The sequence below is a fragment of the Gobius niger genome, assembly GCF_951799975.1.
Source record: "Gobius niger genome assembly, chromosome: 12".
In the NCBI taxonomy this organism is placed as follows: domain Eukaryota; kingdom Metazoa; phylum Chordata; class Actinopteri; order Gobiiformes; family Gobiidae; genus Gobius; species Gobius niger.
In genome coordinates this window covers 19,542,241-19,557,100 of record NC_136863.1, presented here as the reverse complement: position 1 = coordinate 19,557,100, position 14,860 = coordinate 19,542,241, and the positions used below count along the sequence as shown (strand labels likewise).

General features: G+C 44.4%; 2 protein-coding genes across 2 annotated transcripts in view; one reads left to right on the top strand and one right to left on the bottom strand.

Moving 5' to 3' along the window:
• Nucleotides 1–26: 26 nt before the first annotated feature.
• Nucleotides 27–3,340, bottom strand: ces3 (carboxylesterase 3). The gene is made up of 13 exons (XM_079567618.1): nucleotides 3,250–3,340; nucleotides 2,759–2,960; nucleotides 2,557–2,695; nucleotides 2,324–2,457; nucleotides 2,060–2,213; nucleotides 1,876–1,980; nucleotides 1,621–1,722; nucleotides 1,326–1,466; nucleotides 1,166–1,246; nucleotides 918–1,059; nucleotides 690–839; nucleotides 532–604; nucleotides 27–247 (listed from the first exon to the last, which is right to left on the bottom strand). Exons 1-13 carry the CDS (start codon nucleotides 3,311–3,313, stop codon nucleotides 64–66), a joined length of 1,671 nt encoding a protein of 556 aa, XP_079423744.1. The 5' UTR covers nucleotides 3,314–3,340; the 3' UTR covers nucleotides 27–63.
• A 1,405-nt stretch (nucleotides 3,341–4,745) lies between these two features.
• Nucleotides 4,746–14,860, top strand: part of zfpm1 (zinc finger protein, FOG family member 1) — a 74,531-nt gene continuing 64,416 nt past the window's right edge. The window contains exon 1 of the mRNA XM_079567185.1: nucleotides 4,746–5,294. Coding sequence (XP_079423311.1) covers nucleotides 5,255–5,294 — 40 coding nt within the window. The 5' untranslated portion in view covers nucleotides 4,746–5,254. The remainder of the gene's footprint in view (nucleotides 5,295–14,860) is intronic.

Here is a 14,860-nt window from a genome sequence, read left to right as displayed (position 1 = left end):
AATAAACAAAACTCTTCAATCCGTTCAGGTTACAAAACAGAGGTAATTCAAACTGAATTGTCATTAACTGGTTTTCTCCACTGCAGCTGCAAGCTCCTGTAGTTTCTGAGGTAGTGTGGTAGTGATGAAATGCACGCGGTCGTTCCTCAGTTTGTGTTTGACCGTCTGTGTGAGAGCCAGCTCCATGTACGCTTGCTGCTGCCGGTCATACTGAGGCCAGTTGGGGATACCCGGCCCGTTGGGAGACCTACCAACACATACATATAAATACCATGAGATGCTGCTGCTGATGTCTTTGTGAGTAATAGTGACCATTGCCTTTCCTCTGTTTAGCGAAATCAACCTTCTCTGTGAACGTGGAGACATCTGAATATGATATAATTTGGCATTGTTTGGCAACCAAAATAGTACTCAACTGTTAATTCATGGCAGCAACATTGAAAGTCAATGATTTTTTAAAACATTTGACATTATAAGCTTTAGAGGATCATGTCCAAGTGCATATTTGGAGGAAAGTGTGTGGTAACTCACCCAGTCCGTGCAAAATTGGCCCAATAAGACATCATAGTTCTGCACAAGTCCTCCTCTTCTATAGTATAGTTACCTTTAGCAAGGCAGCATCATTGTTACTTTCCAGTTGTCCTCCAACAAATATGATTTTAAAGAAAAATATGATTACGCAACCTTACCAATTACTTTTATGTTCCCATTCCAAAAACATGCTCCAAACACAAAGCCCACATCATCTGCATGATCAGCCTTGACAAAGCTTGGTCTGGTGTCCTTGAAAAGCTCAGCACAATATGCAAACTCATACAAATACACAGGGACAGCAGCGTCTGAAGGAGCAGACAGGTCTTAACACAAAGAGACAATATGACTGGTCTGCATCACCTGATGACTGTAGAGATCCTAACCTGAGAGATATCCAGCCACTCCGACCACCGGCAGAGTCATGAGCAGGTCTCCAATGACCTCAGTAAACCTGTCTCGCACTTCCTCTGGGCTCTGGGCATTTCCCAGGTACTCCTCTGCAATCAGGCTGTTGGCAGAAGAGGCCTACAACAGACAGGAATTTGTCATTGTTATTACTTTGTGATACAGCAACAAGTGCCTAAACAAAGAAAGATAAAGATAAAGTTGTTTCATAATCATGGATTCTCACCCCAGTAGGAGAGAACATGTTCATGACAGCAAGCACAGCCTCCCTTTTCATGCCCCGCTCCCAACCAGGTGGACCAAAGGCCTGCCAGAGATCACATCAATGACTAATCATATAGACTGGATTTGTGGAGTACATACATGCTTGTCACAGCATGGATTACCTGAGGCAGGATCCATCCAAACTCGTGGTTGGTGATACCCAACATCACAGGGATTTTTAACACTTCCTGTCTCTTTAAGAGCTCCTCAGCAGAGTCAGTAAGAAACACACCATCCACTACAGCTCCGAGGTATATCTGTGTCTGTGCACACAGAACAAAGTGAAGATGCATGAGCAAATGGTAAATGGTGCCGTCGTGTGGCTGAGGCCTGATACAACACTTGCTACAGTGCATGGCTAACTGAGGTGTTATGGATGATGTAAATAGTATTGTGATGTGCAATGGTACCACACACCTTTGTGGCTGCATCCACAAGTTGTTCTTTTGTCATGGTTTTGATACAGCTCACCATCTCTTCTGTGGTGCTCCGGGCACATCCTGTCAGGTTGGCGATAATCTGGTACATATTGAGTGAAAATGTATTCCACATAATATAGATTATGTAGAAAGTCTATCTTAAGAATTGTGACAGATTTCTAATAAAATATTTTTTTTTTATGTTTCATTCCCAACAAAGTGGTTGTTATTGTAGGAAATAAAGCTTCAGTACCTGAGCATTAGTCAAAGGATGGTGTGTGGTGTAGCTTCCCAGTGTTGCCACTCCACTTTGGAAAATGGCTTTCTGAAACAGGTCTTTAGCGAGTGGAGACAGAGACTGTTCAACACAAACACATATAATCCTATGGATAACAACGTGATGAGATGTTGTGGAAACTTTGCAATGTTGTTTATACCAGTATAGAAGCACTGATGCCCCCGGCTGACTCGCCAGCGATAGTCACACTCTGGGGGTCTCCACCAAACACCTCAATGTTTTCCTGCACCCAGCGCAGAGCCAGGAGCTGATCCAGGAAGCCCCAGTTTCCCTTTGCATGCTCATCTCCAGTGCTTTGGGATTACAACAAACTGTGTAAGTTAGTCAGAAAATGACTTTGATATGACAACACAACACAACTGGATCTGTAAGTCTAACAACACATCCATGGCACAAGTGCTACCTGAGAAATCCAAGAATACCAAGGCGGTATTGGATAATGACCATCACCACATTTTCATAAGCAGCCAATGAGGAGCCATCATAATGTGATGCAGCCCCCACAGTGAGACCCCCTCCATGGATCCAGACCATCACCTGAAAAACACAGGTTTACACAGCTAAGTTCCATGCAAAATCTATCAAATCTCATCTTTTTAAATAGGCATGATGCATGAGTGCCACATGTGGACATACTGGCAGCTTGTCACTCTGCACTGCACTTTCTGGAGTGTACACATTGAGATACAGGCAGTCCTCAGAGATATCTGAGGGAGTGATTTGCATGGACATGCTCTTGGAGACATTGACCATTATCTGTGGGTCCTGGATGCACCTGAGGACAGACACACAAGGATAAGTGTCATTGTAAGGACTGCAGTGTATGCATGCGTCTTACATGAATGGCTGCTTGGTACAGTCCTTCTCTCCATCCCAGGGTAACGCGTCCTGTGGGGCAGCCAGGCGCAAGGGTCCCACCGGTGGCTGAGCAAAAGGAATGCCCAGGAACTGCTTCACTTTCCTGTCTGTGCCTCTTACTGTCACTAATTCTCCTCGAATTCGGCCATTCTTCAGGGACACCACAGGGTCATTGATCCCAGCTGCAGATAACAAACAGCATGGTCACACAAAGACCATAGTCCTTGTATAATGTTTCAGCCACAGTCTTTACATAAATTCAGCTTTCTGTCTAAACTGATATTGCGACTGATGGATTGTTTGTTTGTTTGTTTGTATGTGTGTATGTATGTTGCCAAAAAAAATAATAATACGTTTGCGGCAGCACAGAATACATTTTTGGGACATACATAATGCTCCATATCTAGTCAAACCCCCGTTTAGTTCCCTGTAATTTTGGATATTCTTTCTATTAATAAAGTAATGAATTACCTGGTGCTCCTTGAGCTTGTTTCCACACAGACAGCAGACAGACCAGCACCAGTGCAGCTCTCATCTTGTCCCACCTGAAGATAGGAGTAACAGTAAGCTTTCAGAGAATATGACTGTATGTAAGATACCCTCATGTACTTTCGACTCTTCAAAGGGACCACCCACTGGCATGTGACGTCCCTCTCTAAATAAGCATGTTCTATTGATTTACTCTTCACTGTCAGGTGAACTCTGACCACTCTGTACACGACAGTGACATTTCTGTGTCATGCTTATGTAAACTACAATACTATTACAAATAATAAATATATTTGTAACACACTTTACATTTGAAACAAAGCTTAAAGTGCCACAGGTAAAAAAAAATACAAAAAAGCACAAGGCGCAGAAAAATACAGCCAAAGGCAGGAGACTTAACAATAAATCTTTGTTATATTTTAAGGTATTTTACAAGATTTAAAATGTATGTGCCGATGATCAATGTGTAAAGACTAAACTTGAACATCATCTATAGATTCATCTTATCTGAGATTTGGTCTATTTCAACCTGGGTTGCTTTGATGGTCTGGTAAAATTATTATAAATTATGACCACAATTATGTTGTTCAGCATCATTTTCTTATGGTGTTCCTGTTCCTCCACATTACAATGGACATGTGAGGTCCGGGAATCTGCTGAAATTAGTCTCTAAGAGGACATTTTCTGAACAAACAAGCTGTAGCTTGATACTGGTATTCAGTTCCTAATTCTTTTTATAAGTTTGCTAAATTGTTTGTAAAATGATCGAAGAACCGAGTTGGAGTGCAACATTATGTAAACCAATGCCAAAGGGCTCACGTCAGCAATTTCTAGTCGGAAAATATTTGGATATTCGGAATTTTCCGGATACTAATCTGGTGTTACGATGTCACACCCCTACAAGCAGTGATGTCACTGACACCACTAGATGGCAGCATTTGGCTGTGTTCATGAAATGCTAATTTGGTAATCAGCTGTGAGCGAGTGCGATTTGCATTTTGTAGGTTTTACTTTTTTGTTTAACAAAGTCTGGTCTACTCTAAAGCAGAAAACGGACAATTTTAAAGAATACATTGACATCAATGAGTCTGTCAGCGCCATTGGGCTACAGAAAGCACCGGCCCAGAGCTGACAGTGCCTAGTTTGATCCCCAGAAGAGAATTAATAATCCTCATCATTAAAATGCGGACAAGGAAATGATGAACAGTTTTGCCTGCCCAACTCTCAACATTAGAATAACTAAAACTCTAGCCTATTATAGGATATTTTTTTTCTATATATTTTTTTTAATTGTATTTTTAATATCTACTCCAATACGAAGCTACTTGTTGTCTCTGTAGCACAGACTTATATTAGCCTACGTGCCAAGTTGTTTCAAGGTTCATTGCGGGCCAATGGGAGTTAAGTGCGCTGCCTTGCGTCATGCGTAAGGGGCGTGGTGAAAGCGCGCATGCTGCCGTGTAGTATCAGAGGGCAGTGTAGCGCTTCAACTCTATCGAGACTGCTCCCGGTTCATCCGCGGCGCAGGCAGACGAGCGGGCTGGAGACGGACACGGCAAAGTTGACAGAAACAGCGACTTGGCTGATTCTCGGATTGCTCATCGTTTCATGGCGTTACTGCTGATCCAAGACAGGGCTAGTTGACCGATGTGCTAGCATTTGTCAGAGGCGAGTTCTAGAAAGAATCGTCAGCAACAGTCCGAATGCACGTCTGTGTGCTCTGAAGTGAGCGGTGCAAAGTAAGTTGAGAGAACCTGGACTGGCTGAGAGACAAGACGAGGCCGGGCACAGGTTTGGACACAGAGAGTCCGGTTCGTGGCGGAAAATCCCGGCAGGTCATGCGGCTTGCTCTGTTCGCTGGTCCGAGCGCCACGACGCATCACTAGACGGCGGTACTGAAGAAGAAGCAGACTCCGAAAGGGCAAGGGCTGTCTTGCTTGTGCTGTCCCGTCCGCAGCGGGTTCTTGGAGAGGCTACAGTCGCCGCGATGTCCCGCAGGAAGCAGAGCAAACCCCGGCAGATAAAGCGTAAGAATCCAACAAGTTTTTTTTGACTCACTTTACTTACAGTTACTGCGCGTCTGTGCGCTCCTAGAGATCCGCGTGCTCCCAGGCTCCACGCTGTCACTAATAGAATAATATTTAGTTCACGAGTTCAAACTGGTGTTGGAGTTACTTGGAGCAATTGGTCTTCGGTGTTTATTTATCTATAGGCTACACAATCGGGTCAGGCTGATGGATCTATATGGCAATGCAACTTTTATTTTGTCCTGTTTTAGTCTTTCTGTTGCCCACACTATCCAAGCACATCTATGTACGACTCCCTACAGTAGGCTGCACTAATACTACACATAATAAGCTTCCCATTTGGGCTATAGGTGCTGTGTCCATCGGCTGCGAAGCTTCGGCTGTGGCTTCCTGTTTAATTCTAACGTGGGAACGTCATGTGTTCACTGAAAAGCCGATGTGAACAGAGATAGGCAGCGATCTGATGCAGGCGCTGATAAAGATTAAAATTGGATGCGTTTTATTTGTTTTGCGCGCAGCGTCGCGGCGTCCCGTTTCCTGTGGCTTTTCACTTCTCTTTTCTACAGATGGGGCGTCAGATAAGGCCCGGGCCGATCACTCCCGCTGATAGGCGCTCACAATTGGATCTTTTTTTTCATCTGTCCTTTTAACTCAATAGTGCATCTTATGGGGCGCTTTGGAAAGGCCCTGTTCTCGCCGAGGCGTTTGGCTGACTCCGTGTCGGGCGCTTCCTGTTTATAAAACGTGTGAAGGTTTATCGCGGCTGAGTTGTGTTCGATTATAGCGCTGAAACATTTATTGCAACGACTCTGTTCCCTGGTTTGTTCGTGTCTGTGGATCTGAATGCGGGTCTCAGGTAGTTACAGGGCAGGGTGCTGTGCTAAACTACATGTTCCCTCAGAAAAAACGATCAATAACATTATTCGAGTTTATTTTATTTCTTTGGTAGCATCGCATTCATAAATGATATAATATTCCTATTCTATTCTACAAGCTTATAGAAGGTGCAGATGAGACGAGTCCAAATGTGTCATTATGGATAATCAATGACCATGACCATTCATAAGCATGTCTTCTGCAGTAAACTCTCAATTGGCTTATGATCATGGAAAATGGTTGCTCAAGTTGTCATCTGTACTTGGTCGGGTTGTTTAGGACTTACAGATGACGCCTGAACAACCCTCCACTGCAATGGAAAACTCCTGTACGACCGAGAGCCTTCACAAGCACGCGTTGACACCCTCTCATTCTGAGTGTTCATTATTGAGATGACTTGACAATAATAAGAGATACAGTTACAGAGGTGTGGCAACTACTAACCTCGAAACCATTTTGTCAAAGGGTGAAGTGACGACTCCAGTTAACAAGTTGCTGAATTGACACAGGCGCAGCGTTGCCTTGTCACTGTGATCATCATTCAACCCCAGAAGTATATCCATTTTTAGAAAATAAACAATCAGATTTCCATTCACTCTCTATGCTTATAAATCATCAAAGGTTTGTGATAAGGCAGCAGGTCAGAACTAGGTTAGCGTTTAGATTTCTGGTTGTCGTGGTGCAGTGCGCTCCTGTCTATTTCCACCGAGAGGCCTATCAGATGTGAAGTCCCCTCAGTCAGGTGCAGTGCAAGGCAGCAGCACATCCAGACCTGGGCTTGATAAACTCACTGTGTCGGACCGTGCGGGGGTCTCGGGGGTGTCATGGCGCCTTTATCTGCCCTTTTTGGTCCACCTCCACATCTACCCCTGCACCAGGACTCACTGTAGACTGGGCCAGACTACCGGCCCTGTGACTCTCTTGTGATTTGGCAGACATTTTGATAGAAAGGAGAGCGCTGCGTGATAAGGAGTTGGGGGTGTGTAGATCCACCTCCACCACCGCAGCACTGAAGGCCGTCATGTTTCAATGATACAATGGATTATCAATTTACATGATGGCATCAACTTAAATTGTGTGGCATCATAATTTCACTGAGTAAATGTGAATCCAAAGCATTACAACGATCATAAGTGAATGTTTTGACACAAAGGAGTGAAGCTAATACGCAATATCAAACTTGGAGACAGGGCTTTTGTTGTGCTATTGCCCTGGGCCAGTTCTATATAAGGGACATTAAAAGTTTCAACTAAACTTACGGGTTTGACCTGAATTCACTTCTTCAACTACAACAGCAGCTATAGTGGACAAGCCCCTTCTGCAACAATGTCTGAAGTCCAGAGTTTTATGGTGGCCTGGAGTGGAGGAGCAGAAAGCGTATTTGTGCAGCACATAGATATTTGTCTGTGTGTCTTTGTGCGTCATCTTTCCAGCCGTTGGAGATCTCCCAGCCCGATAAGAGCACTCTCCTTGATGGGGGAGATAGCAGCAGGCGGCCCACGAGGCTGGATCCTGGGCTTATATTTTGGCGGTTGAGATCGGAGACTTGATAAAACGAGGCGGCGATCGCTAAAAGCTGATATGGAGAGATGGGGGGGGGGCGGGGGGGCTAGATGGAGCAAGAGATGAAGCGTGGAGGGCACTTTAATTACACTGTGTTGTTGTTAGGGGTTTGTGACTGACAGATGATTACAATTACAGCGGTTGGAGACCAAAAACAAGCATCTCGATTACCTATCCGGGGTTTAATAATGTTTTACATGCCCTGAGATGACTTGCCCTCAGCCAGGAGTACCTTCTCAGCCACTGTGTGTTTGTTCTCTTAAAGTAAGGCGAGGCACTTGATCGCAGAATTAAATATGTCATATGATTTTTTTTTTTTTTTAGGTGATTATCAGATTGAGACACTGTACAAACAGAGTTATTTAGAGTCAATGACAAGACTACACTAGTTTCATTTTTCTTTTCTTTTTTTACCTTTAATTTACTCATTTGCTGTAACTGTGTATGCCGTTCGTGCCATGTTTAAGCACAAGTGTCAGCCGTTTCTGTGTGGAAATAAATGGAAGTTTTTGGTAAACAGCAGGCTTAGCAGTGTGCAGTGTGTGATGTGTTTTAATGGCAGCTGAAGGAGGAGCCCCACCCCTCACAGAGAGATGTGGGCCGATAGTGAGGCCTGCTGATGGGAGCGAGATAAGCAGGCTGCAGATGCACACTGCTGATAAGGCCTCTATATATGTGAGTGTGGGAGTGTGTGTCTGTGTGTGTTCGTGTGTGTGTGTGTGTGTTGGTCCTATGACTTCAGAAGTGCAGCTCAGAGGTCAGCGTGAATAATGAGCTGCCTCCCACGGCTCAAAGCTAACCAGGACGCCTGCAGAGGCCAGACAAGGAAGTCCCATTGACCTCTTCAGACTCTCGTCCTGCAGCTTTCCAGCCTGCTTTATCACACAGTAAATTATATGGCTCAAACTTATAGCGCACACACTGTAGGGCTTTTTTATTCAGGAATATAGCATCGCTTTTTCCAGATGATTTTTTTTACAACTTGGTTCAGTCTATTTGGACGTTGGCGCCATATCCTCTATCTACCTTTAATGGTAAATGTAAACAGTCCCACATGTAGTACAGGCAGCACAATATTGCAGTACAACAGTATAAGTAGCTAGCTTAACAGTAAAGCAGTATTCAGCAACAGGAGAGTGATTATAGCCAAATGGTAGCACCAAGTTTTCCGTACTTGAACCGTTTATGCTATGGCAGTGGTCTGAGTTCACCCGTGCGGTGTGTTTCATTTCGTAGGCGCTCTTTATCAGTATCAGACAAGGCCCAGGTCACGTGACAGTTTTATGGTCACACTATTGAGGGATGAATTCATTGTTTGTGTGAGGTGCGTGCTCTTTCTCTCCCCCTCTCTCCTGTGTGCTGGCTCTGTGTGTGCTGCTGTGCTCTCTTTGTTCTGCTTTTAGCTCGATGTGAACTTGGGATAAGCCGCGGGGCCCGATCTCCGGCGCAGATCCTGATCACAGGTCTGATTGGAGTTGTTATCAGGCCGGAGCAGGCAGGGGCCCAGGCTGCACAGCAATAACAACAGCAGCGTGGGGCCGCACCCTGGCAATCAGTTCCAGGCCTAATGGGATTAATGTTGTTGTATAATTAGATGATAGGTGTGAATGCATTTCTATTCTCCCTCTCACACTCTCTCTTCGGCCCCTCCCTCCACTCTGGGCTCTCTCCTCCCTAACAAGCATTGTCATTGATAAATTTTAATTAAAATTAATACCACGTATTACTCATTGCAGATGCCGAAACCGATAAGGCAGACATGTAGGGGAAATTTGAGTGTTCATCGATGCTTATCACTTGGATTTTTTCCGTTGCTTTTTCAAATCTTGGTTTTCTATTAGAGCAGAGCAGAAGGAAAGAGCAACGTCAGCATGATGACTCGTACTGGGGAGATTCAACTGACAGATATTAGGAGAAACAGATGGTGAAAGATTGGGTATCGAGCTCACATCAGCGCGCCTCGTATGTGAGAAGAGAGACATACGACTGCAGACTTTTCATAAACCTGCAGTCTAGAGTTGGTCGGTGTGCATTCATGACATGAGATGAACGCTTGCCTGCTGTGTTTAAGGAAAATTCTAGGATTCAACATGTAAGAAAAAGCAACAGTGCCCCCTACCACTCTGGGAAAACAGAGCTTGTCCCACCAAGAAAAAAATACTAATACAGTTGTTGAAATGATTCATAGGGATGCATTTATCTTATATTATACAGGGTTTCTCCTGGACATGAAAAGTTATTGAATAAAATGTTACAAAATTAAGGCCTCAAAAGCAGTTAAAAAAAACATGACATTTGAAGTTGCAATACATTATTTGGGGGGAAAATATTGTCCTTGCTCAATTATTAGTAATGCCCAAGTTGACTAAAGTTATGGTCAAACATTCAGTATCTTTCCTCATTCCTCTGTTTGGTGAAACGTTTGCAAATATGCACGGATTTTTTTTTTGCGATTGTAGTTTTTGCAAGTTGTACAGAGCACCTGGAAAAATGTGTCACAAATCCGACTCCTCCGCTCTGTTTTCCTCTTGCCGTTCCTTTCTTGCCCGTCATACGCATATCAGTTCATTTAGGTTTTGGTGCCAGTCTAGCGATCCCTTCATGTTGCCATTGAAGAGGCATTCAAAAGCCTTTCACTTGGCAGCGGTGGGCTCGTGGAGGCCTTTCTTCATTATCAGGGTGACGGTGTGTTTACTGTACGGTGCCGGCGGCGGTGCGGGCGGCGTGTGTCGTGTTAAGCTCGAGAACAAGGGGGAAGTTGTCAGGTTTACAAAGGAAGCTGCGTTTGTGCTCGGTGTGTGTAAATGACTTATTACCCCTTCCTGCTGTTTACCCAGGGGACCGCGCTATGTGTGAGTTATGCTTCTGAGACGCGGTGTCGTTGTAAGTGGTTTGACCTTTGCCCCCGGGGAGATGAGGGAGCAGAGAAAACATTAGCCAGTCTGGAGTATAGCCTTGTGTTTGCTTTGGCGGTAATTACGATGATGGAGGTTGTCCTCGTGTGCCATCTGTAACCTGGGCTGTTAGTAAGCCCCTGAACACAACACACTCTTATAGTAGGGACTTGGCTTCTGTCGGAGTCCCACCTTCTTCATGGACAGTTGATTATTAAGGAATATTGACTCTGTTCTGTCTTAAAATCGAGAAGCAATACTACCTGTAGACTTTGCAAACGTGCCTTTTGCACTTTATCCCTTCCCTTTTACTAGCTACTTTTAACAAGTGATTTTTATCGTCACATGATCTATAAAGTTCATCTTATCTTATCTTGAACCTCAAAGTTACTGCCGTGCCCTGAAATATTTGCACACATCAAATGTCTTATCTTTGACTGATCGAGTTCCATGTAGAAACATGTGCTTTATAAATCATTGAGGAAGTTACAACACATTCAATGACCTCGGTGTTATTGCCATATTTTATACAGTATTTACAGTATGGATAATTCAGTATTGCGTCAGCCAACTTCTGTTGTGTTTTTTGTATCTTTTAATCTCAGTTATTATTCTTTTATTAGCAAAAAGAGTTAAAAACACAACAAATTGTCTGATATTGCCTGATTGAGACTGCTGTACATTTTTTATATGAATAGTACATTTGGAGTGTAAAGGGCCTTCGATGTGCTTCTGTCTATATCAGTGTCACCAGTACCGCCTCATGAAATATTTGACCATCCACTTGGCCTCAATCAAGATCAAATCAGGACTAAACCAGGTATAAAAAGGGTCTAAAATCGACCTAAACTGTGTGGAAACCCCGTCTAAACCAGAAAATACATCTAACTCGAATATATTACTAAAGCATAAATGAAATGATCTCAAATAACAATTAATAAAGTCTGAAACTACAGATTTCCCTGCACCACATGAAGAAACCCAAGAACCGCTTTCTTCTTTTAATTTCATATAAATAAAATGTACAACATTTGTGCATAGATCTAACCATAATATTTTATATAACTTGCATTGATGAAATCCCTCTGGTGCCGAGCTCTGTGGCTCTGTCCTCCCTGGCCAGAGCAGCTGCAGCTTTGGCCGTAGATATGTCCTCCTTACTGTATGTGTGTTATAGAAGTTACAGCGTTATGGTACCTATCATCAGCAGTGATAAGACTTCCATTTGCTCCTACTGTGTGAGTGCTCTGTTCCCGGGTGTTAGGCTAACCTGAGCAAACAAGGCAGCCTGACCTGCTTTTACAGCCACACAAACACAACTACCGGCTGACAATAAACGCAACAGTTGCTCAGAGCCCATTGTTCAATTCCCACATGAGCTGGGTTATTAAACCGAACCGGCAGAGGTCAAAGTTCAGAGGAGCCCGGCAGTGACTGTTTTGTCTCTGTATGTGTATAAAAAGATACAGGCATTGACCCGGCTTCACCTGCTGTCAGTGATTCAAACAAATCGGCAAAACAGTCAACGCCAATCGTTCTATGAAGGTACCAAGTTGTTTAAATAGTCCGTGACAGTGTTGCGCCCTGAAAGTTGAGAAAGGTGCTTATATAGTCATCGCCTTAAAGGATTGGAATGTTAGAACTGGTACTTATCATCCACGTATACTATATATTCTAATGTCACAGTATGGTTGCAACATTGCTACAAAAAGGGATTGGTCCTGGTTTATTGCACCACAACAAAACATGTAGAAAGAAGTACATTTGAAGGTTTAGAGGGATTTGTTTGTAGTGCAGAAATAAAGAACAAGTGAAATGTTTCGTGTTGCTGGTGGAGTGTCTACTAGTGCCCACTGTGGTTTTACTGTGGACTGTCCAAGAAAAGAGAGCGGCGGGAGGAGGAAATGAGCGATAAGGCGCATTTTGAATTCAAAACAAAACGAGAAGAAACGGGAGATGCTGGATTGTCCCTCGGGACTCACCTCCACACAGCAGGTCTAGACCGCTGGCTCCTGCCCCATTCTGCACAGTCAAACGCCGGGATAGAGGTGGAACGACTGTCCGTCTGCACTGAGCCCTGCTGTTTCGGCGCAGTTCTCATACTGACCAACAGAGGCTGATAGGGGGCATTGTTGAGCCCTGGTGTGTGTCTGTGGACAGTGAGCGGTGTTTTTTGTGTGTGTGTGTGTGTGTGTGTGTGTGTTGCTCTGATGCACTGCTGTGGTCTGCTTTGTGCCTGTGTAAACTTGCTGATAACTGAGCTGTCAATCATCGCTCCATACAGTGTGTGCGTGTGCGGTTGCGCGTGCATGCGCGTGTGTGTGTCCTCATAGCATAAAGGTGACATAGTGCTCTTGCTTTCTGTCTTATAAATTAACACCCTGGATTAGCGGTGACTTCCGTTGCTATATCTGCTTCCTCTCCTTAAGACATAATGGGTTTTTTATGTGTGATATGGAGGAAAAAGTAATAAATAAGGGGGTTGTGAACTTGTGGTTGTGAATAGTAATACATTTTAAGAATATTGGAGCTACAACACAAAGGTGAGACAATTAATATCAGGTTCAGTTCTATTATGCAATTTTTGTGTGGATTGTAAGCCTAAAAAATGTATCTGGGCTTCATTGGCAGAATACTACTGGCCCAGTGCCCAGAGGTCAAGTGCTAAAAGGTGTACTAGAAAGTTAAAAAGATCTAAAGTAAATGCCCATCTTTTTAGAATAAGCGTAATGAGACTTTATTGCGGGCCTGCTGACGTGAAACAAGTTCACCTGATCCACCGAGACAGGAAGCGTGAGGAGTGAGAACATCAACAGCGCTGTAGACGCAACATGGAGCGGCACAATGTCACCGCGCTCCAGCCTTCAACAACACATGGAGAAGTGGATTCAGATTTTGTGCATGGGCTGCTCTCACCTCCTCCCACCTCCTCAGACGAATCCCAGCATCCATTTTAAACCTCTATCGCCCCCTCTTTCAGTTTGCCCCCCTCGCACACCCCAGCACCCTCCACCCCTCTGTGTGTCTGAGCCAGACCCCTAGCCTTGGCGAAGCAGGTCTTGGCGCTATGATAATGTGGAAAGTTGAACTGGCCCCATTACAGCGAGCCCGATGCTGAGTGCGATAAGAGTCTTGATAATGGCTGCAGATAGAGCTGACACAGCGGTCCAATAGCCGAAGCCCTGCCCCCCCACCTCTCTCTCTCACCCCCACCCCCCCATTATCATTCCTGCCCACCGATGGGCTCCCACAACGCTATCTCCTCTCCATTTCCACTCCTGCCGCTGATAAGAATGGAAATACTGACTTCATAGCTGAGTGATTAAAGTGTCTGCCTTTCTTGATAATACACAGATAAATTATGTTTTTTTTCTTCCTCTCCCTCTCTCTATCGAGAAAAAGGGTGGGGTGCGACAGAAAAGCAGAAAAAAAGCGTTCCTCTTTTCATTTCTCTGAAGCAGGCCTGAAGTGGAGAGGCCATTGTGCCGGACCAGACGCGTGTCCGTGGAGTTTGTTTGGACATGCCAAGGCCATATGGCTAAGAATTTGAAAGGGGAGATGCTGAACGATTCGTGGGCCAGACGGGGCACTCCCAGTGGTCCCAGTTTCAAAAGGTCCACATCTTCTGTACATCTGAAGTTACCCTCCTAAACCAGGTGCAACACCTTTCCAACTTCTACCGTGACCTAATATGGCTTCTCAACTTCACAACGTCAAGCAAGCGTTATAGGGGCCATGAGTTTTCCAGTGTTTGTCTGGACTGTTATTTGCTGGCATTTTATAATTTTATCATAAACAGTCAGAAAGAATTTGTCTCACTCGCCCATTTATTTTTCTACCGTGCCAAATGATTTCTGTGATTCTATGATAATGAAGGCCTACTCAATTGACGCATTCATTGTTTTACAGATTCCCGGCATATTCCTTTCTCATGTAAATGTTTCGCAGTAGTGTCTGTTGTTGTTGACCTGTAGCTGTGGATGCTGCAGCTGCAGAATAACATGTTGTTGCCCGGGCCACACTCGCTGACCTTGGTAGATTAGACCACACAGCGTTCTGTCTCGATAAGTCTGTGTGAAATAGTTTTTCCACTTCTCACAAATATCTACCACTCTGTGAATGTAAATCAGATTACCGCTGATGGCCACTGTCTGGTGCAATACAGACCAGGAAGCAACAGACGCACTCAGCTGTACAAGAGCTGCAGTGTGGAGCCAGGCCAGCGGGGAGCGC

Bases quoted from the DNA above. Each gene is read 5' to 3' on its own strand.
- ces3 (XM_079567618.1), bottom strand. From the start codon at position 3,313: ATGAGAGCTGCACTGGTGCTGGTCTGTCTGCTGTCTGTGTGGAAACAA. The intron at 2,696-2,758 runs GTAAGACGCATG...GTCTGTCCTCAG, and splicing joins TGTACCAAGCAGCCATTCAT to GTGCATCCAGGACCCACAGA. The intron at 2,458-2,556 runs GTATGTCCACAT...TGTGTTTTTCAG, and splicing joins TGCAGAGTGACAAGCTGCCA to GTGATGGTCTGGATCCATGG.